The sequence below is a fragment of the Cervus elaphus genome, chromosome 16, assembly GCF_910594005.1.
Source record: "Cervus elaphus chromosome 16, mCerEla1.1, whole genome shotgun sequence".
NCBI lineage: Eukaryota > Metazoa > Chordata > Mammalia > Artiodactyla > Cervidae > Cervus > Cervus elaphus.
This window is the reverse complement of record NC_057830.1, coordinates 10,664,549-10,691,970: the sequence shown is the minus strand read 5'-3', so window position 1 is coordinate 10,691,970 and position 27,422 is coordinate 10,664,549. Positions and strand designations below refer to the sequence as shown.

The window sequence follows — 27,422 nt, the reverse complement described above, 5'->3', positions numbered from 1 at the left end:
TAGCATTGCCACAGAGATAGATAAATTATTTAATGGAACAGATCTGGATATAAATGAAAACTTGATGTAGGACACAGGAGACATTTGGATCAATTGAGGGGGAAAAGTAGAAGTTGATCTCTCAGTTCAGTTCAGTTCAGTTCAGTCGCTCAGTCGTTTCCAACTCTTTGCGACCCCATGAACCGCAGCATGCTAGGCCTCCCTGTCCATCACCAACTCCCGGAGTCCACCCATACCCATGTCCATTGTGTCGGTGATGCCATCCAACCATCTCATCCTCTGTCATCCCCTTCTCCTGCCCTCAATCTTTCCCAGCATCAGGCTCTTTTCAAATGAGTCAGCTCTTCCCATCAGGTGGCCAAAGTATTGGAGTTTCAGCTTCAACATCAGGCCCTCCAATGAACACCCAGGACTGATCTCCTTTAGAATGGACTAGTTGGATCTCCTTGCAGTCCAAGGGACTCTCAAGAGCCTTCTCCAACACCACAGTTCAAAAGCATCAATTCTTCGGCACTCAGCTTTCTTTATAGTCCAACTCTCACATCCATACGTGACCACTGGAAAAACCATAGCCTTGACTAGACGGACCTTTGTTGACAAAGTAATGTCTCTGCTTTTAATATGCTGTCTAGTTTGGTCATAACTTTCCTTCTAAGGAGCAAGTGTCTTTTAATTTCATGGCTGCAATCACCATCCACAGTGATTTTGGAGCCCAGAAAAATAAAGTCAGCCACCGTTTCCACTGTTTCCCCATCTATTTCCCATGAAGTGATGGGACCAGATGCCATGATGTTAGTTTTCTGAATGTTGAGCTTTAAACCAACTTTTTCATTCTCCTCTTTCGCTTTTATCAAGAGGCTCTTTAGTTCTTCTTCACTTTCTGCGATAAGGGTGATGTCATCTGCATATCTGAGGTTATTGATGTTTTTCTCGGCAATCTTGATTCAGCTTGTGCTTCCTCCAGCCAAGCGTTTCTCATGATGTACTCGGCATATAAGTTCAATAAGCAGATGACAACATACAGCCTTGATGTACTTCTTTTCCTACTTGGAACCAGTCTGTTGTTCCATGTCCAGTTCTAACTGTTGCTTCCTGACCTGCATACAGGTTTCTCAAGAGGCAGGTGAGGTGGTCTGGTATGCCCATCTCTTTCAGAATGTTCCACAGTTTATTGTGATCCACACAGTCAAAGGTGTTGGCATAGTCAGTAAAGCAGAAATAGATGTTTTTCTGGAACTCTCTTGCTTTTCCTATGATCCAGCGTATGTTGGCAATTTGATCTCTGGTTCCTCTGCCTTTTCTAAATCCAGCTTGTACATCTGGAAGTTCTCAGTACACATACTTTTGAAGCACTAGTCATTTCTTCAAATTTCAGATAGCGGTTGGACCTTTAGGTCTATCCCATTTATTTTTTTAAAAATGGTTCTGAGTTGTTTCTTAGAAGAAACGCTTGTTAAATCTCAGTTCCTTCCTTAATTTGGATACAAATTGGAAGGTATTCTTCATAGTTTGTGGTAGGGTTATGTCAGTTTCCTAGTTTTATTATACTTGAAATTTTCTCTGGTTCAGGTTCATTTTTTTTCATTTTCCTGGACTTAGATTTTCCCTGCAAATTATGTGATAACTAATGACTTTCATTACAATTTTCTCACTCTTTTCTGGCAGCCTTCTATACTGTCTTTCACCAGTCCTTATCATGATTCTCCCTTAACTTATCTATGCCTAACCAGTTAACTAATGTGAGATTCACCCTAGTCATTTCAAAGACAGAACGTGGAGGAATAGCTGTGAGTAGAGTAGCAGAGGGAAAGGGACAACTCCTTTTTTTCACCCGTCTTTTCCAATTAACCTGTTGCCTGTAACTCTTTCCATCTGAACTGAAGTTGGCTTACTATAATGAGTTGATTTCCCTTTACTGCCTTGGTATTCCATTTGTCTACAGATATATGAGGTCAATACTTAATATAATGCCTGTTGGACTTCCCTGGTGGTCCAGTGTTTAAGAATCCACCTTCCAATGAAGGAGGTGCAGGTTTGATCCCTTACCGGCTGATCGGGAACTAAGATCCCATATGCCACAGGGCAACTCAGCCCATGCACGGCAACTGAAGAGGCTGTGTTTTACACCAAGAAGCCCCAGCATGCTGCAACTGGAGAAAGCCCGTGAGCCTCAGTGAGTAGCCCACATGCTGCAATGAAGACCCAGCACAGTGAAAACTAAAAAAAAAAAGATGTCTATAATATTGTTAATGTTCTTAAATGAGACAAAATAGTCCCTTCTTAGCAATCTGAGACCATATCTTTAATAGGAAATACTTTTATTTTTCACTAGAATAAGCCTTCACTCTGGTCAAGTCAAACCTTTCCCTAAAATTTTTGATACAACTGTTTAACAAGGAGCCATATTTGGCTACTGATTGGTTAGAGAAGATATATATATATTTTCTTTGTCCTTATTTGCCCTTGGTTGAAATAGTCTTGTGCAAAAATTTGGTCACAGTTTACAAGGCCGGTGGAATGGTTCTTGTGATGCCAGACAACTGGTAAGAACTATTGCTGTCCCTCCCCAGTGTAGTTGTAGAAGATGTTTACTTCGTGTGATCCTGCAGGGCACCAGGCAAACATTCAGCCTTGGGCAGGCACACAAGCAAAAGGTCAGTAGCATAAAAACGAAAGAACCATCTGGAGGACTTCACTATGAGAATGTTATTTATGTAACTGGAAAAGCAAGTCTTCCCACCTCCACACCCCGCTCTTGGAGGTGGAGGATTGGTTGTATTAGAGGATAATGTCTTCACATAGCCTCTCTTCTCTTGGAGCAGTGGGAGTAGGAGAACTTAATCAAAAATTTAATTTAGTAGAGTGTAGTGGGCTGATGACACCTCTGAGAATTTAATTTGGCATAGCAGAAAGACGTGGGGGAATTCCAAAGTCTGGTCTTTGTGTAGCAAAGTAATGGCCAGTAAGAGATGGATGGCTCAATTATGGGCCTGATCCTTAAGCTAGCTTAAAATGTCCTTATTTTCCCAATGGTTGGCACAGTTTGAAAGTTAGAAGATAAATAACTGACATTGTTCATCAGTATAAAATGATAAATTGCCACCTTTATAGTGAGCAGGGTTGAAGCTATGTTGATTACAGAAGAATCAAATGTTTCTCTTTCTCAGCTTGGAAAGAGTACATGTTCTCACAGTAGACTACTGTATCTCAGAAGTAATGCCTGAGTTTGGGAGAGGTAGGTGTGTTTGACATAGTAGTCACTTACTGAATGCCAGGAAGAATTAGGTGAGACTATCTCCAAGGGAAGTGGACTTGGAATACCTACAACCATCATGGGTCTCTTGCTAAAGTCATATTCTAAATACAATGAATAGGGGAATCCCTGTGGTTCAGTGGCTAAGAGTCCACACCCCTAGTGCAGGGGACCAGGTTGGACCCCTGGTCAGGGAACTAGATCTGAATGACACAACAAAGATCAAAGATCCATAGTGCTGCAACTAAGACCCAGTGCAGCCAAATAAAGAAATAAATATTAACAAAAATAAAAATAAATAAAATGAATAATTCACTCTTGGGAAAATATTTAGCTAGGAAAGGGAGGATGGATCTTAGTAGCGTGAGACCAACTCCTGTGAACAGGGCTTGGGAGTTCCTGAAAAGTGGTTGAAGTATTAAAGACAATTTTAAAGAAGGAAATTTGAGCAAAACTAATGCTCTCAGGGAGAAATGCAGATATGAAACCAAGGAACAAAGTTAGGGATCTGGTTGGTTCCAGAGGGAACTCCCTTCAGTGGTTTATAATCTTATGATACTTTGCCTTGAGACAAAGTATTATTTAAGAGTTAGGTCCAGATACATATAACAGAAAACAAAAAATAATAGTGCCCTAGATAAAGATTTGTTTATTGTGCAAAAGAAGTAATGGCTTCAGGGCTGTAATGGCATTCCATGTTTATCAAAGATCCAGTCTCCTTTATGTTCTACTATGAGAACATACAGCTTTCATTCTTCGTATCACAAGATGTCTGGAAGCCCTTTAAAGAAGTTTTCCCAGAAGTCCTTCCCAACATCTTCCGCTTACCTCATTAGCCTTAATTTGGTCACATGGCCACCCCTAGTCAAGGGAGGCTTGAGAGATGCAATGTTTTTACTGCATACTGCCACCTCTAATAATAGAGATATACCGTTGGTAAGAAGTGAACAATGTGTAATGGGTAAGCAAATAACTCTAACACAGCAGTTGTCATATATATAGAGAGAGACAGAGAGAGAGAGAGATGGGTTTCCCTGGTGGCTCTGGTAAAGAATCTGCCTGCAACATAGGAGACCAAGGTTCAATCCCTGGGTTGGGAAAATTCCCTGGAGGAAGGAATGTCTACCCACTCCAGTATTCTTGCCTGGAGAATTCCATGGACAGAGGAGCCTGGTGGGCTACAGTCCATGGAGCTGCAAAGAGTCGGATCCAACTGAAGTGACTTAGCACACACAGCGCACAGAGAGATAGTAATTCCCTCATGTAAGCCTCAGCTCTTTGGTAAAGAGCTGTGTGGGAATTGTGTAGTAAACAAACCAACAGAGCGAAAAATGGACTATGGCCTGATCCACAAACCCATTCCACTACTTGTGCTCAGGCAAGGAAGCAGTTGTCTACTGAGGGAACCGTCTCCAAGAATTGTAAGAGCTGGCTAGCTGCAAAGTGAGGAAAACCCACACTGTGCCTTTGAGCAGGGGAGTATCAGAAAGCTAGGTGAAGACCTAGGAGGGTTCTTAGACAACTGCCCCCTAACTCCCTTTCCTGTATATTATAGGAGAAAGTTCACCTTTGAAGGAGCTATGGAAAAGGGAAGGCTAGTTCCTCTCGTGGTTGCAAGACCAACGCAGCTGTTCCAAGCATCGTGTCCAGAAATAACATTAGAAGAAGAAAGGCGATATATTCGGTGGTCTCTTAAAGTCAGAAGACCTTCTCCAGCAGGCCTCACATTTGCCAGAACTAGAAAACATATCCACTGCTAAACAAGACATTGACTAGTGAACAATGATGTACACACAATGGCTTTTATTGCAATACTGTTTATAAAAAATAAAAACAATATTGAAATACCATCACAAGTGCTAAAATTAATTTGGAGTACATTCATATAAAAGAAAACCATAAAAAAAAAAAAAAGAAAACCATGAACCTATAAGATAGTCTGGGACCTGGGATCAGGGACCCTTTACTGGAGTGCCTGCACCTGGACAAAAGGAGCTGGTGGAGCAACAGAATACAAAGAAAACTATACGGGACTCAAAACAGCTGAATGCATGGCAGTCAGGGTGATTATGAACAACGATACAAAAAGGCCACAAATCAACTGCCACTTCTGAGGTGCCTGGGGCAAAAGCAGGGTACTGAGCATGATCTCTGCACACGGCACCACCACAAGAGGAGCAGACCACCTAAGCCACCCCTTCTGCCAGACCCATGGAGCTGCCCCTAACCTCACTCCATTTAAGGAGAGCAAGCAAGGGCACCTGTAACTTGTTTGCACTCCCTAGTGCTGAAGTACAAGTCCCAATAAAGCCTTGCCTGAATTTCTCCTCCAGCCTCTTATAAATTTCTATTGATTAAAGAGTCCAAGGACCCAGGTGAATAACACATCTAATTTTTTAGATTTAAGGTGAACTTTTAGGTGTAAATTTGAAAAGATGTTTGTGATACACTAAGTAAAACAAAAACAGGTTCCAAAACAATAGAGTATATATAATCTCCCTTTTGGGCTTCCTTAGGGGCTCAGATGGTAAAGAATTCACCTGCAATGCTGGAGACTTGAGTTTGATCCCTGGGTTGGGAAAATCCCCTGGAGAAGGGAATGGCTACCCACTCTAGAATTCTTGCCTGGAGAATTCCATGGACAGAGGAGCCTGGTGGCCTACAGTCCATGGGGCTGAAAAGAGTTGGACATGACTGAGTGACTAACACTAACAATCTCCCTTTTGATTTTTATTGTTCACTCAAAGTCATGTCCAGCTCTTTGCGACCCCGTGGACTGGAGCACGCCAGGCCTCCCTGTTCATTACCAACTCCCAGAGCTTACTCACACTTCATGTCCACTGAGTTGGTGATGCCATCCAACCATCTCATCCTCTGTCACTCCCTTCTCCTCGCAGCCTCCATTTCCCAGCATCAGGGTCTTTTCCGATGAGGCAGCTCTTCCCATCAGATGGCCAAAGTACTGGAGCTTCAGCTTCAGCATCAGTCCTTCCAGTGAACATTCAGGGTTGATCTCCTTTAGGATGGACTGGTTGGATCCCCTTGCTGTCCAGGGGACTCTCAAGTGTCTTCTCAGCACCACAGTTTGAAAACATCAGTTCTTCAGTGTTCAGCCTTCTTTATGGTCCAGCTCTCACATCCGTACATGACTACTGGAAAAACCATAGCTTTGACTATATGGACCTTTGTTGGCCAAGTGATGTCTCTGCCTTTTAATATGCTGTCTAGGTTTGTCATAGCTTTCTTTTCAAAGAGCAGGCATCTTGTAATTTCACGGCTGCAGTCACCGTCTGCAGGCATCTTTTAATTTCATGGTGCAGTCACCGTCTGCAGGCATCTTGTAATTTCACGGCTGCAGTCACCGTCTGCAGTGATTTTGGAGCCCAAGAAAAAAAGTCTCTCACTGCTTTCATTGTTTCCGCATATATCTTCTATGAAGTGATGGGACCAGATGCCATGATCTTAGTTTTTTAAATGTTGACTTTTAAGCCAGTCTTTTCACTCTCCTCTTTTCACCTACACTTCAGGAGGCTCTTTAGTTCCTCTTCTCTTTCTGCCATAAGGGTGGTGTCATCTGCATATCTGAAGTTATTGATACTTCTCCCGGCAGTCTTACTTCCAGCTTGTGCTTCATTCGGCCCGCCATGTAACATGATGTCCTCTGCATATCAGTTAAATAAGCAGGGTGACAATATACAGCCTTGATGTACTCCTTTCCCAATTTTGAACCAGTCTGTTGTTCTATGTCTGATTCTAACTGTTGCTACTTGCCTTGCATACAGGTTTCTCAGGAGGCAGGAAAGGTGTTCTGGTATTGCCATCTCTTTAAGAATTTTCCACAGTTTGTTGTGATCCACCCTTTTGCTTTAAATGCAATCAAAATCTATATTAAAATTTCAAAGGGTACATGCCAAACTATTAACAATGATTATCTCTCAAGGGTGATATTACAGAGAAAGTTTCACTTTCGCTATATTGTTGGAATAATGTATTATGAGAAAAATATAGACATTATAATACAGCAAAAAGGTTAATATCCTATTGTTACTAATTAAATGAGTGGCAATAATTCATTGAGCAACAAAAGGTACAGCGAGGGGTCCTACTGGGAAGATTGGTACATTGTCAGAAACAACTGTTATATACTCAAAACCCCCAAAGATTTCTCCATTTCACCTTCTAAAGTAGGGTGTGCTATTTTGTGGGTGAAAGAAACAAAAGTTCCAAATGATCCCTGACTCTTCAAATGCCCTTGAAAGCACCTGCTCTTAGTCACATGGTATTATTGGTTTCTGATGCTGCTGCTTGCTGCTAAGTCGCTTCAGTTGTGACTCTGTACGACCCCATAGGTGGCAGCCCACCAGGCTCCCCCGTCCCTGGGATTCTCCAGGCAAGAATACTGGAGTGGTTGCCATTTCCTTCTCCAGTGCATGAAAGTGAAAAGTGAAAGTGAAGTCGCTCAGTCGTGTCCTACTCCTATCGACCCCATGGACTGCGGCCTACAAGTCTCCTCTATCCACGGGGTTTTCCAGGCAAGAGTACTGGAGTGGGTTGCCATTGCCTTCTCCATTGTTGGCTTCTAACCATCAATTAGTAATTTTACATTTGACTGAAGGAACCTAGAATATCTTAAAAGGCAAGTTGAAAAATTACAATGGCAAATTACAACACACGAAAGCAGTGTTTTCCAGATGGTAGGTTATGATCCATGAATGAGTCATTGAAATGTTGTATGTTACAATCAAATTTAAAAAAAAAAAGAGTAGTATACAATGGATTTAAATAGAATAGAAAAGTTTACTAGGTCTGGATGAAAAATTTATTTATGTGGGTTGTGGTCAACAAACTTGAGTGCATTATACACTTTAAGAAAATATATTCTTATACAAGGTCAGGGTTGGAAGAGTCCTTATTTGATAATTTAAGATTAAACTTGTTTTTAATATCGTGTGTGTGTGCTCAGTCATGTCTGATTCTTTGGGACCCAAAGGACTGTAGCCCACCAGGCTTCTCTGTCCATGGCATTTTCCAGGCAAGAATACGGGAGTGGGTTGCCATTTCCTATTCCAGGGGATCTTCCCCAACCAGGCCTGAGTCTCTTGAATCTCCTGCAGTGACAGGAGGATTGTTTATCACTGTGCCACCTGGAATGCCCCTTTTAACATCATATCCTTTGATATTTCAATTTAAGTTCATTTTCAATCTCCTGTGTATTTGAAAATCACTAACACTGAAGAATTAAACTTGATAGACTTTAGAAGTCAAACAACCGAAGACACATTGACCTATTCTGTGATAACTGAAAAAATAGTAATACAGATTAGACCATCACATCCTGTTTTACTGATACAAAGCATTATTTTAAGGAACTTAAAATTTATGCGTCCTCATATTTCCCCTTTATAACCATCCTATAAAGAAATTTATGTTATTTTTGCCTTAATCCAAATCAGATTATAACATGTATGACAAATTGTTAACACAAATTAACATTTTGCAGTATTATATAGTGGAGAATTTTAATATACCAATGCCATCTAGTGGTTATTCTCAACACGTTTCCTTTCTCTTGGGTATATACCCAAAAGTGGAATTGTTCTTCTGTATGTAGATATCCAGTAGCTGGTAATTATGTTTTAACTTTTGGAGGAACTGCAAAACTGTTTTCTAAAGAGGCTGTGCTATTTTACATTCCCACCAGCAATGTTTGAGGGTTTCAACTACTTTACATCTTGGCCAACACAGTATTTTCCATCTTTTTTTTTTTTTGGCTGTACCACGTGGCATGCAGGATCTTAGTTCCCTCACCAGGGATGGAACCCATGCCTCCTGCAGTGGAAGTGAGGAATCTTAACCACAGAACTGCCAGGAAAGTTGCTCCATCTTTTCTATTACAGATATCCTAGTAGGTGTATAGTGAAATCTCACTGTGGTTTTGATTTGTGTTTCCCTAATAACAAATGCTGTTGGGCCTCCTTTCATGGGCTTGCTGTTTGTTCACATGTTTTCTTTGGAGAAATGTCTATTGAGGTCCTTTGCTCATGTTTAAATTTGGAGGTTGCTCATCTTTTCATTGCTGGAGTAGTAAGAGCTCTTTATAGATTCTGGATACCTTATCAGATGTATGATTTGCAAATATTTTCTCTCGCCCTGTAGGTTGTCTTCACTTTCTTGAATGAATGCAGAGTATTTTTTCCACCAACAGTTTCTATCATCACTCTTTTCAGAACACCTAATATTACAACACAGGCTTCCCTGGTGGCTCAGTGTTAAAGACTCTGCCTGCCAGTGCAGGTGACAGGGGTTTGATCCCTGGGTTGGGAAGATCTCCTGGAGAAGGAAATGGCAACCCACTCCAGTATTCTCACCTGGAAAACCTATGGACAGAGGAGCCTGATGGGCTGCAGTCCACGGGGTTGCAAAGAGTTGGACAGCCTAAAGAACACATTGGTTACTCCTCATTCCTCTTACATAGGGAGAGACCTTGCCTTTTTTTGGTCCAGCTGTATCTCCATTGACCAGCACCCATAGTTGCTAATACTTCTTGAATAAGTAAATTCTCTGGAGTCTCTAAGGACCATATCATAGATGGAAAATTCAAACGCTGACACTGACAAGTGATACAAATGAGTAAACCGAGATATTTCGGCTTCTGATAAAAGGGAGAGTACATATCCTATTTCCAGGTTAGTTTCTTCAGCTAGTCCTCACATAACAACCTCATTATCCTGTTCTACCTCTTCAGCCTTGTCCTACCCTGTTCTACCCTTGGACTGAAAGGAGATCAAATCAGTCAATCCCAAAGGAAATCAGTCCTGAATGTTCACTGGAAGGACTGGTGCTGAAGCTGAAGCTCCAAGACTTTGGCCACCTGATGGGAAGAACTGACTCCTTGGAAAAGGCCCTGATGCTGGGAAAGACTGAAGGTGGGAGGAGAAGGGGACGACAAAGGATGAGATGGTTGGATGGCATCACCGACGTGATGGACATGAATTTGAGTAAGCTCCAGGAGTTGGTGATGGACAGGGAAGCCTGGAGTGCTGCAGTCCATGGGCCTGCATGGACTCTTGGTCGGACAAGAGTCGGACACGATTGAGCGAATGAACTGAACTGAACCTCTTCAAAACAGAATTTCTTCACGTCTCCCTAAAAGTATTGTGCCAGTCTCTAGTTCATTAGGCTAGCTGAGTTATGTCCAAGGTATATTACCAAAAGCAGTACTAAGTCCCAGAATTCACCTTATTCCAGCACTGAGTCTGGGTATTTCCTCGCCGAGATATTGACAAAGAGTAGAAAAATCAGAGTTAACTCTGAGTTCTTCGGCAAGAGTGACTACTGCAGAGCCCTGATTCAGAAGCTACTTCTCACCACAGGGCTGTCAAGCTGCTCTCCGGCTGGCTTTAGTCCAGATTCAGTGGGATAGTCGAAATGCGCCGCCGGCCGGCTTCTAGGAAAAGAGCGTTTATCTGCCCAGGAAAAGCGTTCCTAAGACGGGCCTCCGAGGGCGCGCGGGCAGCCAGGCAGACAGATGTCCTGGTGCCAGCGTGGACGGCGAGGGGACCAAGAGTCAAAGGCCGCTGAGAATCCGCACCTCAGCCCTCAAGGTCCCTAATGCACATCTCAAACGGCCACCCCCTGGCAAAGGGACTCTGCGTGGCGGCGGGGAAACGTCCACAGGCCGGGAAAAGACGTACTCGGCGGCTGACGCGCCCAGTCCCTCTAGACGCGCAGGCTGGAGACCAATTGTCACCGTAGAGACCCCGCAGGAGGGGCGGGGCGGAGTTGTTTCTCACAGCGCTTGCGCGTAGCGCGGGTTTCTAGAGGACAGGCTGCGGAGAGGAACCAGCGCCGCGCGCCACCGAGGCCCACTGCGTGCGCAGGCGCACTCAGCCACCTCCCGCCTCTTGGAGAGCCCAGCACCTCCCGCAGAGCTCGGGGGGCGGGACCCAGGGGCGGGGTCTGGGGCGGGGCTAAATGCTGGGGAAAAAGCAACCTTTCTGTGGTCGCTCGTCGAGTCCGTGTCGCGACTGACTTCAATCTGCGGCAGTCATGTTGCCCAACACCGGGTAAGGGTAATTTGGCGCCGTGGGGGAGGAAACCGGGCCAGGCAGAGTGGCTAACTTGGGTGGCCCTGACCCAAGTCAGGCGGTGGGAGGATAATGATACAGCTCGGAGCGATCTGGAACGCTGGTTCGCGCTGGAGGCAGTATTCCTCTAACCTGCGGTAACTTGTGAAAAGGAGCGCAGAGGTGTGTACTTCGGGGTGGCAGTCGTGTTAAAATCTCATAGATAAAGGATCCGGAGTGAGCTATCCCGCCACCTCTAGGGCGGGTTCCAACTTTGGGTTTAGAGATACAACTGCTTGTCTTGCTCGAGGCCGCGAGTTCTGGGTGAAAGGTCACCGGAACTCTTGTGCTCTTAATGTCTTAATGAGTCCCCCACTTGTTCCGATCTCAATTCTGGAAGGAGAAAATAAGGGGTGTTTAAAAGGGGATTTCAAGTTAGTAACAAACTAAGCTAAGATTTAAGGATGAGTGTCTTTTGGGGAGGCTTTTTTTTTTTACTTTGAGATGATACTGAGTTTTGCTAAAATACACGTATGGTTTGCCATCGTCACCATTTTTAAGTGTACAGTTAAATAGTGCTAAGTTTGTTTGGACTGTTGTGCAACCAGTTTCCAGAACTTTTTCGACTTGAGAAGCAAGCTCTGCACCTTCCCCCCATCCCATTCTATTTTCCGTTTATGTACTGTATGGATGTTTTGAGCTGAGTGACATGTTCGTTCTGAAGTTTGCTTGAAATATATAGGCGCATGGCCAAAAGACTTAAAAAGCTCCAAAGCTTGTTTCCTTATTCTTAACTTTCAATCCCCTACTTACTCTCTGGTGGGTTTCCAAAGATACTCTGTGTATTTATAAACATATTTGGGTACACAATCCTAAACACGTACAAACACACTCTCCACTTTACAAAATAATAGCAAAGCCCCTTTTGGGTCTTGCTATTTTTACCTGTCATTTAATATGTCTTGGGACCTATTTTCAGTACATTTAGATCTTTCTCCCTTTTAATGTTCTATGTATTTAACGTATCCCCATCACTGGATACCAGATCATTTCTAGTTTTTTATTACTCCATCTTTTCTGCCGTGATTATCCTTGTATTCACCTGTTTTGCACATATTTGAGTGTATCCACGTGATAAATTCTTGGCAATGAAGCTGCTGGAGCAGAGTGTAAGCATTTCAAGTTTGATAGCTAATACCAGAAGCCCTCCAAAGAGGTTGCACACTGAGAAGAATTAATGTGATTTCCTAACCCAACACATTGGTAAACAGCAAAATGTCTGATAGTAAAAATACTTGTTTTGATAATAAAAATCTAACTAGAGGAAAAAATGACACCTCATTATAGTTAAAATCTGCACCAAAGAGTGAGGAAGCAGATCTTTTTATATGTTTAAAGCAGCAGTTCTTGTTGAGTAATTTTGATACCCATGGGACATTAGGCAATATCTGGGAACACATTGTCACAATTGAGTGGGGTGCTACTGGCATCTAATGGGGGGTCCGGGGATGCTGGCAAACATAAGGCACAAGAGAGCCCCCTACAGTAAAGAATTGTCTTGTCCAAAATGTCTATGGTGTAGAGATTGAGAAATCCTGGTTTAAAACTATCTGTGTATCTTTTCCTTTGCCTGGCTTACAAAGTTAGGCTTTTGATTGATCTCTGAGATCTCTCTACTGAAAAGTAATTTGTTCTATATCATACATGTTAGAAACTTTTTCTCAGTGTTTTTTCATTGCATCTTGAATTTGATTATCCTGTTTGTTTATCATGCAGAACCATGTGGTTTTATTGAATCAGAGTTATCAATGATAATCAAGTTATCTTTTAAGACTTTCGTGTTTTTGTGACAAAGCTATAAAAGGCCATCTTAAACAAAGATTTTTTTTTTTAATTTGTAAGTATTCTTCTGGAATTTTTGTGGGCTTTTTCTTCCTCCCTGACTCAGATTTCAGCATAGGAAGTGAGTTAGGAAACACACTTCATTTTGGTTCAGATGGCTGGCTGTAGAGTTGTTCCAGCACCATTGACTGACTAGTTATTTTTTCTTTCTGTTAGAAATTCCACCTCTGAATTCTTGTATGTATAGAGATCTTTTTTATTTTATTACTTTGGTCTATGTGGTCATGTACCAGTGCTAAATTATGTTAATTACTCTAATTTTATGAAGTGTTTTAGTATCTTAGAAGGCTAGTTCCTGCCTCATCTAGATTTTTTTTTTCAGAATTTTCTTTGTTACTTTCAGATGTTTATTTTTCTAAATGAACTTTAACTTGTATAGTGTTTTTTTGAAGTGATTGCTTTTTTTATTTAAATAGTTAAAGATTCATCACATTTACCATGATTTTGAGGTACTAGGGAATTTTGGAAAATTGTAGTGCTAACTCTGCATTAGTAAGTTTTAGTCATCTACCAGTAGTAATGAGGAATTTGGAATCTTTTTGCTTTCTCACCTTCTACACTCTGGTTCTGATGCTTTAGAAATGGAGGTATAGACCCAGTGGTTTTCAGGTTAAGAGGGAAGTGGACTTTGCCCTTGTTTCTGCCAGTGCCTGAGACCTTGAGCGTGAAAATGCCCTTCATCCTACTGAGAATCAATCCAAGTGGACCAAAGGCAAAGGAGTAGAGCTTTTTTTCTTTTTTCTTAAATTTATTTTATTAAAGTAGAGCTAATTTACAATGTTATGTTAATTCCTGCTGTATGGCAAAGTGAGTCAATTATACATATATATGTACACACACACTAACATATATGTGTGTGTTAGTTGCTCAGTTGTATCTGGCTCTTTGCAGCCCCATGGACTGTAGCCCACCAGGCTCCTCTGTCCATGGAATTCTCCAGGTAAGAATACTGGAGTGTATTCAGTAACCATTCCCTTCTCCAGGGGATCTTCCCGACCCGGGGATCGAACCCAAGTATCTTGCATTGTAGATGATGGATTCTTTTACCGTCTGAGCCACCAGGGAAACCCGCAAACATATATATGTATATATATAAACTGATAGTTTATGGTGAATGATGTCGAATTCATGATCTCTGAAGAAGAGTTAGCTTTGGGACCAGGGACCAGGCTTCATCACTCAAGAGCTCTTGTGTAGCGGAGTTTTGTTAAAGTAAGAAAAGAGACAGAGAAAGCTTCTGACATAGACATCAGAAGGCGTTGGAGAATGCCTCCCTTTGCTAGTGTTAGCAAGGGAGTTATATACTTTTTAAATTAGTTATTACAGTAAATCAAAAGAATGTCTCAAGGTTGTAAAATTTTTACCAGACCCACTCCCACAATTTACATTTTAGGGTAATGGATTAGAATTTAACAATAGAAAGATCCTACCAGACCCACTCCCATAATATACATTCTAAAATATCAGGATTAATTAGAAGGTTTTCAGGAAGGAGAAGCTGTCCTCAAGCAGGATACGTTGTTGTTTTATAATCCCTAGTACAAAGTTGAAACTGAGTTGTTTGTTGTCTTACCAGTTCTGAGCTGAAAGGAAAAGAACCATTTTATGTGATTAAGACTAAGATACGTAGAGAAAAAAAAAGTTTGCCCTTTCCTCCTCCTCGAGAACCCCAGACCCCTCTCTCCTCAGGGACCCCCGGACTTCTTGTCAACCTGCCTAGGAATTGACTCTCTCAAAACCATAATGGAAAAGGATATGAACATTCTTTTTCATATTCTTTTCCATTATGGTTTATCACAGGATATTGAATATAATTCCCTGTGCTACACAGTAGGACTTTGTTGTTTATCCTTCCTATATGTAATAGTTTGCATCTGCTATGGATAGGGCTTTTTAAAGCAATAATTGGGACATTTTCATCTAAATACTTACATTTAAAAATTACTTTAACACTATGTATATTACCTTTTGTATAAAAAGGAAGGGAAAATTACACACACACAGGATATGTTTTATATATGTGTGTGTGTCTGCATATTTTTTAAAAAAGAAATATAATAAGGGTAAGTGGAAATTAAGGAATCTATAGGCAAAGGATTGAACTTTGTTAAATATACACATTTATAAGGTTTTGACTTTTTTATTGGCCACACTGTGCAGCTTGTGGGATCTTAGTTCCCCCGACCAGGGATTGAGCCCAGGCCCTTGGCAGTGAAAGCACAGGAGTCCTAAGCACTGGACCACCAGGGAGTTTCCAGATTTGACTTTTAAATCAAGTATAGGTTTTATAGCGTCCCTCATCAAAGATGAGGGGAAAGTGATAAACTAAAGTGGACTGCCGTCATAAACAGAGGACCTTAACTGTATGTCAAGCTTATCACATAAATATACATAGAAAAATAATTCAAATAATTTTAACATAGTAATTTGTATACCTTTAGAGACATCTGCTCTAAGGACAAGAGAGTACAAAGAAATCTTGAACTTTACTTGGTAGATTTATTATTGATAGTCATATTAGTGTAGTAATTTGAATACTGTTGTATCTTACAGTATTAATAAATATTAATAAAAATTAATAAATATTAATATACCACCTCTTGTTGGTCTGATTCTTTAGCAGAAGAACCAGTGATCCTTATCCTCCCCTCTGCCATGAGTGAGAGTGTGTTCCTGGGGTCTTTTTTCTCTTCTCTAACCTGTCTTTCCTTGATAGCTCAGTTGGTAAAGAATCCACCTATAATGCGGGAGATCCTGGTTCAATTCCTGGGTCAGGAAGATCTGCTGGAGAAAGGATAGGCTACCCACTCCAGTATTCTTGTGGCTCAGCTGGTAAAGAATCTGCCCGCAATGCGGGAGACGTGGGTTCAATCCCTGGGTTGGGAAGATCCCCTGGAGACGGGAAGGGAAAGGCTATGCACTCCAGTATTCTGGCCTGGAGAATTCCATGGACTGTATAGTTCCTGAGGTCGCAAAGAGTTGGACACGACTGAGTGACTTTCACTTTACAACCTGTCCTATGGAGTTCTTGTCCTTTTTCTGTTAGAAAGCCATGTCTTTGTTAGAATCCCATTCTTGTCACAAAAACTGTTAAGACCTGAAATTTGTATTTATCATGTTTAACATAGACAGTTTAAAGGTGTATATAACTTCAGTTCAGTTCAGTTCAGTTGCTCAGTCGTGTCTGACTCTTTGCGACCCCATGAACCACAACACGCCAGGCCTCCCTGTCCATCACCAACTCCTGGAGTCCACCCAAACCCATGTCCATTGAGTCAGTGATGCCATCCAACCATCTCATCCTCTGTCATCCCCTTCTCTGCCTGCCCTCAATCTTACCCAGCATCAGGGTCTTTTCAAATGAGTCAGCTCTTCGCATCAGGTGGCCAAAGTATTGGAGTTTCAGCTTCAGCAACAGTCCTTCCAGTGAACACCCAGGACTCATCTCCTTCAGGATGGACTGGTCAGATCTCCTTGCAGTCCAAGGGACTCTCAAGAGTCTTCTTCAACACCACAGTTCAAAAGCATCAATTCTTCGGTGCTCAGCTTTCTTTATAGTCCAACTCTCACATGCATACATGACCACTGGAAAAACCATAGCCTTGACTAGATGGACCTTTGTTGACAAAGTAATGTCTCTGCTTTTAATATGCTGTCTAGGTTGGTCATAACTTTCCTTCCAAGGAGTAAGCGTCTTTTAATTTCATGGCTGCAATCACCATCCACAGTGATTTTGGAGCCCAGAAAAATAAAGTCAGCCACTGTTTCCACTGTTTTCCCATCTATTTGCTATGAAGTGATGGGACCGAATGCCATGATCTTAGTTTTCTGAATGTTGAGCTTTAAGCCAACTTTTTCACTCTCTTCTTTCGCTTTCATCAAGAGGCTCTTAGTTCTTCTTCACTTTCTGCCATAAGGGTGGTGTCATCTGCATATCTGAGGTTATTGATATTTCTCCCAGCAATCTTGATTCCAGCTTGTGCTTCATCCAGCCCAGCGTTTCTCATGATGTACTCTGCCTATAAGTTAAATAAGCAGATGACAATATACAGCCTTGACGTACTCCTTTTCCTATTTGGAACCAGTCTGTTGTTCTGTGTCCAGTTCTAACTGTTGCTTCCTGACCTGCATACAGGTTCCTTATATAACTTACCAGTGGCTGAAGTAAATAAAATTTTATCACTCACCCAAACAATACAAGGACCTAGAAAAGTGGAACTTCAGTCATTCCATTTTTAACTTTTGTTATTGTAACAATATATTTTAATTCTGTTTTAACCTCCAAATGTTATTATTTATTATATCATTTATATTATTACTAATTAGCAGTATAAAAACTTTTTTAGGTTTCTGTACTTAATTTACTGATATCTTTGGCTTTTATTCCTTCCTGCGCCTCAGACCTTCCATCTGGAAGCATTTTTATTTCTTTCTTTAGTAAATAAGGCAGGAGAAAGAAAGAAAAAATATTTGGCTTGAAATGAAAGAAATAATGCTGTCATTATTTGCAGATGATATGATTATCTAACTGGAAAACCAAAATAATGTATAGCTAAATTACTAGATTTAATAAGAGTCTGATACATTTTCAGGATACAAAAATCATTGAGGAAAATTAGATTTCTGCACACAAGCAAAAGGGCTTCCCAGGTGGCGCTAGTGGTAAAGAACTCTTCTGCCAGTGCAGAAGTAAGAGACTCTGGTTCCATCCCTGAGTCAGGAAGATCCCCTGGAGGAGGGTAGGCAGCCCACTCCAGGTGTTCTTGCCTGGAGAATCACATGGACGGGGAGCCGGTGGGCTACAGTCCATGGGGTTGCAAAGAGTAGGACACTACTGAAGCAACTTAGCATGTACTCACTCACACACGAAAAAGCAGCAAGTACAGTACAATGGCTATAAAAATGAGAAGTTCAAAATCCAGAATATGGATTGTCCTACAGATCTGTATTCTTCAGCAAATAAACGGCATAAAGAAAATCCAAAATCTGTTATAGATTAAAAGAGACTTACAGGATGTACAGGCATACCTCATTTTATTTGTGCTGTACCTTTATTGCCCTTTGCAGATATTTTGTGTTTTACAAACTAAAAGTTTGCGGGAACCCTGCTTTGTCAGATGGTGGTTAGCATTTTTAGCAATAAATAGCTTTAAATTAAAATATGTACATTTTTTTTTAGACATAATACTATAGCATACTTAAAAGACCGCAGTGTAAACGTAATTGTTTTATATACTGGGAAACCAAGAAGTTGGTGTGACTCACTTTATTTCAATATTCACTTTATTTTGGTGGTCTGGAAATGAACCTGCAATCTCTCAAGGTGTGTCTGTAACAAATTAATGCAATGCGAAGTCCTTACAGGATCCTCATTTGATCAAACCAACTGTAAAAAGATGTTTTTGAGATAGTTGTGAAACTTTGCTTAAGGATAGGTACTAGTTGATTTTGAGGAATTACTGTTACTTTTCTTAGTTGTGGTAATGACATTGTTATATAAAAAAGTTAGAGGTGCGTACTGAAGCATTTGTAGGTGAAATTAAATGACTTCTGAGGTATGCTTTCTGGTGATTATATTCAAAATTGTGATTGTTGTTGAACTGTTAAATAAACATGGGTACTTATTACAGTAGTTTCTGCATTTCTGAAAATATTTGGAAATTCTATAATAATTAAAAAATGGTCTTTAAGTAACTTCGCAGTGATTGCAAGGGAAACTAGAGTAATTACACAATGGGAAAATCTGAAAACACCATAATTTGCTGGTCAGAATATCACCTTTGATTACAGAGGGACACCCTGTGGTTCCAGGTGTGAAATAGAGAGTAATACCGTGTTCATGGACTGGAGCACTCAACGTCTTAACGGTGGTGGTTCTTCTCCCACTGCTGTGCTGTGTGCTCAGTCGATTAGCTGTGTCTGACTATTTGCGACCCCATGGACTGTAGCCCACCAGGCTCCCCTGTCCATTGAATTCTATCAAAATCCCAACTGATTTTGCTTGTGCGATTAAATAAGCTAATTTCTAATATGTGGAAAAGCAAAGATCCAAGTATAGCCAAGAAAGCTGTTATGATTAAGACAGTGCAATCCATGTAATGAAATTAAACAAAAGAGAGAGCCTAGAAATAGATCTATGTATTTATGGAGACTCAGTCTATGACAAAGCTGGCATTCAGGATCTATGGGAAAGATGGGGTTTTCAGACTGGAACTGTTGGCTGTCCATATGGGGGAAAATGTAGTTCACTGGTCGGTATATGCCCTGGAGAAACTCTTGTACATGTGACTAGAAGAAGGGTACAAGATTCTTTTAGCACTATTGTTCATAATAAAAAAAAAAAACCTGGAAACCATTCTCAAAGTCCATAAACAGTAGAATAAATCAATACCTTATAGTATCAGTTCAGTTCAGTTCAGTCACTCAGTCATGTCCGACTCTTTGCGACTCCATGGACCTTACAGTATGCTCATATGCAAAATATTGTATATTAATTAAAGTAAGTGTAACTATTTACACAAGCGTGGATAAGTCTCCAAACTATGTTTTGAGAAAGAAGCAAACTATAGAATGACATATACTGTATGAAGGGCTTCCCTGGTAGCTCAGCTGGTAAAGAATCCACCTGCGATGCAGGAGACCCTGGTTCAGTTTCTGGGTCAGGAAGATCCCCTGGAAGATACCCAGGAGGATACCCACTCCAGTATTCTTGGGCTTTCCTGGTGGCTCCCTTGATTCCTCCCTGGTAAAGAATCCACCTGCCAATGCAGGAGATGTAGGTTCCATCCCTGGGTCAGGAAGATCCCCTGGAGTAGAAAATGGCAACCCACTCCAGTATTCTTGCCTGGAACACCCCATGGACTGAGGAGTCTGGTGCGCTACAATCTATGGGGACGCAAGAGTCAGACATGACTTAGCAACTACAACAACAAGCAGCAACAACAAGAATGAAATTCTTTTTTAGGGGAAGAAAGAATGTGTTTGTTTCCTAGGGCTGCCACCAATTGAGTGGCTTCAAGTGGAAATTTGTTTTTTTAAGTTCTGAAGACGTGAAGTCTGAAGTCCAGGTGTTAGCGGTGCCCTAGCAATGTTAGTCTTCCCTCTGAAATTGTGAGTAGAACCCTTCCTTGCCTCTCCCTAGCTTCTGGTGATCATCGGCAGTCCTTGGCGTTCTTAGCTGGTAGCTGCTTTACTCCACTTTCCACCTCTGTCATCACATGCTGTCTTCCCTATGTGTCTGTCTTTATGTAGTCTTACCTCCTCTTATAAAGGCACAGTCATACTGGATTAAGGATCTACCCTACTCCTGTATTGGAGAAGGAAATGGCAACCCACTCCAGTATTCTTGCCTAGAGAATCCTATGGGCAGAGGAGCCTGGTGGGCTGCTGTCCATGGGACCGCACAGAGTCGGACATGACTAAAGCAACTTAGCATGCATGCATGCGTTGGAGAAGGAAATGGCAACCCACTCAGTATTCTTGTCTGGAGAATTCCAGGGATGGAGGAGCCTGGTGGACTGCCGTCTATGGGGTCACACAGAGTCAGACACGACTGAAGCGACTTAGCGGCAGCGGCAGCAGCTACTCCTGTATGACCTCATTGTAACTGATTACATCTGCAGCAACCCTGTTTCCAAATAAGGTCTCATTTGGGGATCCTGGAGGTTAGGACTTCAAAATATCCTAAAACTTTGGTAGATAAAATTCAATCTATGACAGGGAGGTACAATTGCATTTTGGTGAATACAGTTCAATTTGTAATAGGGAAATAGTGTTTGCTGACTTGGGGTTCAAAATCGATCGTAATGTGTTCATACACATATGTGTTCATCTGGGAAAACTGTTCTTAGCACCCACACTGTACACAAACAGATGGAGGGTCGGATTTGGCCCCTGGCTTAGACATAGATAAGTAGGTATTAGGAATAAAAAAAAAAAGCAAGGAAATTAGTAATAATATTTAAAGTAGTTGTTACTTTGTGGGTTGGGAGGAAGAAGGATAGAGAGGAGTAGACAGGTGGCTTCTGGGGTATTGATAATATTCTATTTCTTGGTATGCATTTTATTTTGATCTTTAAGCTTTGCACATTATTTATATATTTTTTTTTTTGTATTTTGTGATTTTTTTTTTTTTTTACTAAAAACAGTAAAAAGAGCACCTCTTGCTCACTTTCCATTCCCCTTCTTTCTTATTAAACCATTTATTTCTTATTTTGAAGCCCTTCTCCCACTTTTATCTCTGAACTTGCTTCTAAGGTGTAGTCTTTCTGATCTTGGCAAAAGCCTTACATTCTTTTGTTAACAAGCCTGCTTATATGTTCCCCTTGTCTCTGGTTACTGCCCCTTTTTCTGTCATTGTCACTTTGCGACCCTCTCTTCAGCCTTCTCCTTAAACATTATATGCCTTTAGAAAGTAAACAAGAAAGTGGGTTTCCCACTCTGACTTAATACAGGTTTCCTTCTCATCTAACACCTGAGTAAGTAGAAAGTTAAAAGGTAAGGTGATTGGATATATTATTAAAAAATGAATGGGCACAGAGAATTTTCCTCACATTTGGATCAGAGAATCTTTTAAACAACACCCAGAGTTCTTTGCCAACTTTCTGTTTGTTTGTTTAGCATCATTATTGAGATGTAATTCACGCACCGTACAATTTACCCATTTAAAGTGTACAGTTAAATGGTATAGTCACAGTTGTGTACACACCACAGTCAACTTTAAAATATTTTTGTCATCCAAGAAAGAAACCCCAAATCCCTCCTTCTCCCACCCCCAGTCCTAGGCAGCCACTAGGCCTTGTGTGTCTATAGGTTTGCCTCTTCTGGACATTTCATTTAAATGGAATCGTACAGTATGAAGGCCTTTGTGACTGGCTTCTTTCACTGAGCATGTTTTCAAAGTTCATCCATGTGGCACAGATCAATACTTCATTCCCTTCTATTGCTGAATAGATCCCTTTGTATGTATTGATATATAACACACTTTCAGTTCAGTTCAGTTCAGTTGCTCAGTCATGTTCGATTCTTTGCGACCCCCATGGACTGCAGCACTCCAGGCTTCCCTGTCCATCACAAACTCACGGAGCTTGCTCAAACTCAGGTCCGTTGGGTCAGTGATGCCATCCAACCATCTCATTCTCTGTCACCCCCTTCTCCTCCTCCCTTCAATCTTTCCCAGCATCAGGGTCTTTTCCAGTGAGTCACTTCTTTGCATCAGGTAGCCAAAGTATTAGAGTTTCAGCTTCAACATCAGTCCTTCCAATGAATATTCAGGACTGATTTCCTTTAGTATTGACTGGTTTGATTTCCTTACAGTCCAGGGGATTCTCAAGAGTCTTCTCCAACACCACAGTTCAAAAGCATCAATTCTTCGGCACTCAGCTTTCTTTGTAATCCAACTCTCACATCCATACATGAGTACTGGAAAAACCATAGCTTTGACTAGACAGACCTTTGCTGGCAGAGTAATATCTCAGCTTCTTAATATGCTGTCTAAGTTGGTCATAGTTTTTCTTCCAAGGAGCAAGCATCTTTTAATTTCATGGCTGGAGTCACCACCAGTGATTTTGGAGCCCCCCCCCCAAAATGAAGTCTGTCACTGTTTCCATTGTTTCCCCATCTATCTTCCATGAAGTGATGGGACTGAAAGCTATGATCTTAGTTTTCTGAATATTGAGCTTTAAGCCAACTTTTTCACTCTCCTCTTTCTCTTTCATCAAGAGACTCTTTAGTTCTTTGCTCTCTGCCAAAAGGGGGGGGGGTGTCATCTGCATATCTGAGGTTATTGATATTTCTCCCAGCATTCTTGATTTCTAGCTTGTCCTTCATCCAGCCAGGCATTTCTCATGATGTACTCTGCATAGAAGTTAAATAAGCAGGGTGACAGTGTACAGCCTTGAGGTACTCCTTTCTCTGTTTGGAACCAGTCTGTTGTTCCATGTCCAGTTCTAACTGTTGCTTCTTGACCTGCAGACAGATTTCTCAGGAGGCAGGTAAGATGGTCTGACATCCCCATCTCTTTAAGAATTTTCCACAGTCTGTTGTGATCCACACAGACAAAGGCTTTGGTGTAGTCAATAAAGCAGAAGTAGATGTTTTTCTGGATCTCTCATGCTTTTCTGATGATCCATCGGATGTTGGCAATTTGATCTCTGGCTCCTCTGCCTTTTCTAAATCCAGGTTGAACATCTGGAATTTCATAGTTCACATACTGTTGAACCTGGCTTGGAGAATTTTGAGCATTACTTTGTTAGCATGTGAGATGAGTGCAATTGTGCTGTAGTTTGAATGTTCTTTGGCATTGCCTTTCTTTGGGATTGGATTGAAAACCGACCTTTTCCAGTTCTGTGGCCACTGCTGAGTTTTCCAAATTTGCTGGCATATTGAGTGCAGCACTTTCACAGCATCATCTTTTAGGATTTGAAATAGCTCAACTGGAATTCCATTGCCTGCACTAGCTTTGTTTGTAGTGATGTTTCCTAAGGCTCACTTGACTTCTCATTCCAGGATGTCTGGCTCTAGGTGAGTGATCACACCATTGTGATTATCTGGGTCATGAAGATCTTTTTTGTATAGTTCTTATGGGTATTCTTGCCATGTCTTCTTAATAACTTCTGCTTCTGTTAGGTCCATACCATTTCTGTCCTTTATTGTGCCCATCTTTGCATGAAATGTTCCCTTGGTATCTCTAATTTTCTTGTCTCTAGTCTTTCCCATTCTATTACTTTCCTCTATTTCTTTGCATTGATCGCTAGGGAAGGCTTTCTTAGCTCTCCTTGCTGTTCTTTGGAACTCTGCATTCAGATGGATTTATCTTTCCTTTTCTGCTTTGCCTTTAGCTTCTCTTCTTTTCTCAGCTATTTGTAAGGCCTCCTCAGACAACCATTTTGCCTTTTTGCATTTCTTTTTCTTGGGGATGGTCTTGATCACTGCCTGCTGTACAATGTCACGAACCTCCATCCATAGTTCTTCAGGTGCTCTATCTATCAGATCTAACCCCCTGAATCTATTTGTTACTTACACTGTATAATCATAAGGAATTTGATTTAGGTCATACCTGAATGGTCTAGTGGTTTTCCCTACTTTCTTCAATTTAAGTCTGAATTTGGCAATAAGGAGTTTGTGATCTGAGCCACAGTCAGGTCCTGGTCTTGTTTTTGCTGACTATGTAAGGCTTCTCCATCTTTGGCTGCAAAGAATATAATCAGTCTGATTTCGGTATTGACCATCTAGTGATGTCCACGTGTAGAGTCTTCTCTTGTGTTGTTGGAAGAGGGTGTTTCCTATGACCAATGTGTTCTCTTGGCAGAACTCTGTTAGCCTTTGCCCTGCTTCATTTTGTACTCCAAAGCCAAATTTGCTTGTTACTCCAGGTATCTCTTGGCTTCCTACTTTTGCATTCCAGTCCCCTATAATGAAAAGGACATCTCTTTTGGGTGTTAGTTCTAGAAGGTCTTGTGGGTCTTCATAGAACCAGTAAACTTCAGCTTCTTCAGCATTACTGGTAGGGGCATAGAGTTGGATTACTGTGATATTGAATGGTTTGCCTTGGAAACGGACAGATTTTGAGATTGCACCCAAGTACTGCATTTCAGACTTTTTTGTTGACTATGATGGCTACTCCATTTCTTCTAAGGGATTCTTTTTTTTTTTTTTTCATTTTTATTAGTTGGAGGCTAATTACTTTACAATATTATAGTGGTTTTTGCCATACACTGACATGAATCAGCCATGGATTTACATGTGTTCCCCATCCCAATCCCCCCTCCCACCTCCCTCCCCATCCCATCCCTCTGGGTCATCCCAGTGCACCAGCCCTGAGCACTTGTCTCATGCATCCAACCTGGACTGGCGATCTATTTCACACTTGATAATATACATGTTTCGATGCTATCCTCTCAGATCATCCCACCCTCGCCTTCTGCCATAGAGTCCAAAAGTCTGTTCTATACATCTGTGTCTCTTTTTCTGTCTCGCACATAGGGTTATCATTACCATCTTTCTAAATTCCATATATTTGCATTAGTATACTGTATTGGTGTTTATCTTTCTGGCTTACTTCACTCTGTATAATGGGCTCCAGTTTTATCCATCTCATTAGAGCTGATTCAAATGTATTCTTTTTAATGGCTGAGTAATATTCCATTGTGTGTATGTACCACAGCTTTCTTATCCATTCGTCTGCTGATGGGCATCTAGGTTTCTTCCATGTCCTGGCTATTATAAACAGTGCTGCGATGAACATTCTTGCCCACAGTAGTAGATATAATGGTCATCTAAGTTAAATTTGCCCAATCCAGTCCATTTTAGTTCACTAGTTCCTAAAATGCCCATGTTCACTCTTGCTATCCCCTGTTTGACCACTTCCAATTTACCTTGATTCATGGACCTAACATTCCAGGTTCCTATGCAATATTGCTCTTTACAGCATCGGACTTTACTTACATCACCAGTTACGTCCACAACTGGGCATCGTTTTTACTTTGGCTCCATCTCTTCATTCTCTCTGGAGTTATTTCTCTACTCTTCTCCAGTAACATATTGGGCACCTATTGACCTGGGAGTTCATCTTTCAGTGTCATATCTTTTTGCCCTTTCATACTGTTCATGGGGTTCTCAAGGCAAAAATTCTGAAGTGGTTTGCCATTCCCTTCTCCAGTGGACCACGTTTTGTCAGAACATCTTCTCCACAGTGACCCATCTGTCTTGGGTGGCCCTACATGGCATGGCTCATAGTTTTATTGAGTTAGACAAGGCTACAGTCCATGTGATCGGTTGTATGTAATACATTTTACTTTATCTGTTCATCAGTTGATGGACATTTAAGTTGTTTCCACTCTAGCTATTATAAGCAATGATGAGCATCTGTTAAATAACTATTAGCTTTTACATAATTCTTTTTAAGTGGTATGTATTCATTGCAGAAAACTGAAAAATCCTGAAGAATATAAAGACTTAATGATAAAATTTATTCATAATCCCACCATTCAAAAGTAAAGTCTTTTTACAAATTTTTCAAAAATGAACTTTAATACTTTTTCCTGTGAGGAAAAAATGTATATATGTTCATGTAGTTCATTCATTCCTCATTTCTTCTTAAGATTTACTCATTTGAGCAGATTGTGTCTGCAAAAATCATAGCAAATCTGGCCACTGCAGTTATAGTAATTTATAGATCATTATACAATGGGAGTAATCAGGTATCAGATGGGGAAGGAGGAGGGTTTAGAGAGAGTTTGATAGAAGAGGAAACACATATTTTGTGAATATGTGCATGAGTTTATGGTACTGATGTCAATAAATAAAAACTTTGAGGTTTCTAATAAGGCCACATTTGTTCTGTTGTAGGAAGTTAGCAGGATGTACTGTCTTCATCACAGGTGCAAGCCGTGGCATTGGCAAAGCGATTGCTTTGAAAGCGGCCAAGGATGGAGCAAACATAGTCATTGCTGCGAAGACCGCCCAGGCACACCCCAAACTTTCAGGCACCATCTATACTGCTGCTGAAGAAAGTATGTTTCAATAAATAAAGAGTTTGCTGGAAAGTTTAATTATATTTTTCTGAAGTCTATCCTAAAAATAATTTTATCTGGTTAAAGAAATGTTTTGTCACCTTAGAGCGGTGTTTGGGGATCATTTTTCTCCCTAGCTTTTTTAAGTAATGGGAGCGATTCCCGTTAAAAATCATATTTCATGAGACCAGTGGTTCTTGAATGGGAGCAAGGAGCAGAGGAGTGGAAGCAGAGGAAAGAACTTAAGAGGTAGATGGTGTGAACAAAAAAATGCTCCATGTTACCTGTTCTCTGCATAATTTGCAAGTCATTATTTTAATACTTTCAGGTCACAAATAGTTATTTTTTTCATTTTAGATAAGTTTATTTACTTTTAATTGAAGGATAATTGCTTTACAGTACTGTGTTGGTTTCTCCCATACATCATCATGAATCAGCCATAGATATACATATGCACTCTTCCTCTTGAGCCTTCCTTCCATGTCCCACCCCATCCTACCCCTCTAGGTTGTTACCGAGCCCAGGGAACACAAATAGTTATTGAGTGCTTATATTCAAGGCTCTGTGCTAGGAGTGAGGGCTTAAAAATTCAGCTTCAACTGATATGCTAGTTTTGTTAGTTATGTTCCTAGCACTGTGGTTATGTTAAGGGAATACATATGAAGCAACTATGAATGAAATGATGCCTGG

The 27,422-nt window shown here is 41.0% G+C and overlaps 1 protein-coding gene across 1 annotated transcript in view; it reads left to right on the top strand.

Moving 5' to 3' along the window:
* Positions 1–11,156: 11,156 nt before the first annotated feature.
* The window catches only part of HSDL2 (hydroxysteroid dehydrogenase like 2), a 62,484-nt gene continuing 46,218 nt past the window's right edge, over positions 11,157–27,422 (top strand). The window contains exons 1-2 of the mRNA XM_043927710.1: positions 11,157–11,319; positions 26,569–26,732. Coding sequence (XP_043783645.1) covers positions 11,303–11,319; positions 26,569–26,732 — 181 coding nt within the window. The 5' untranslated portion in view covers positions 11,157–11,302. The remainder of the gene's footprint in view (positions 11,320–26,568; positions 26,733–27,422) is intronic.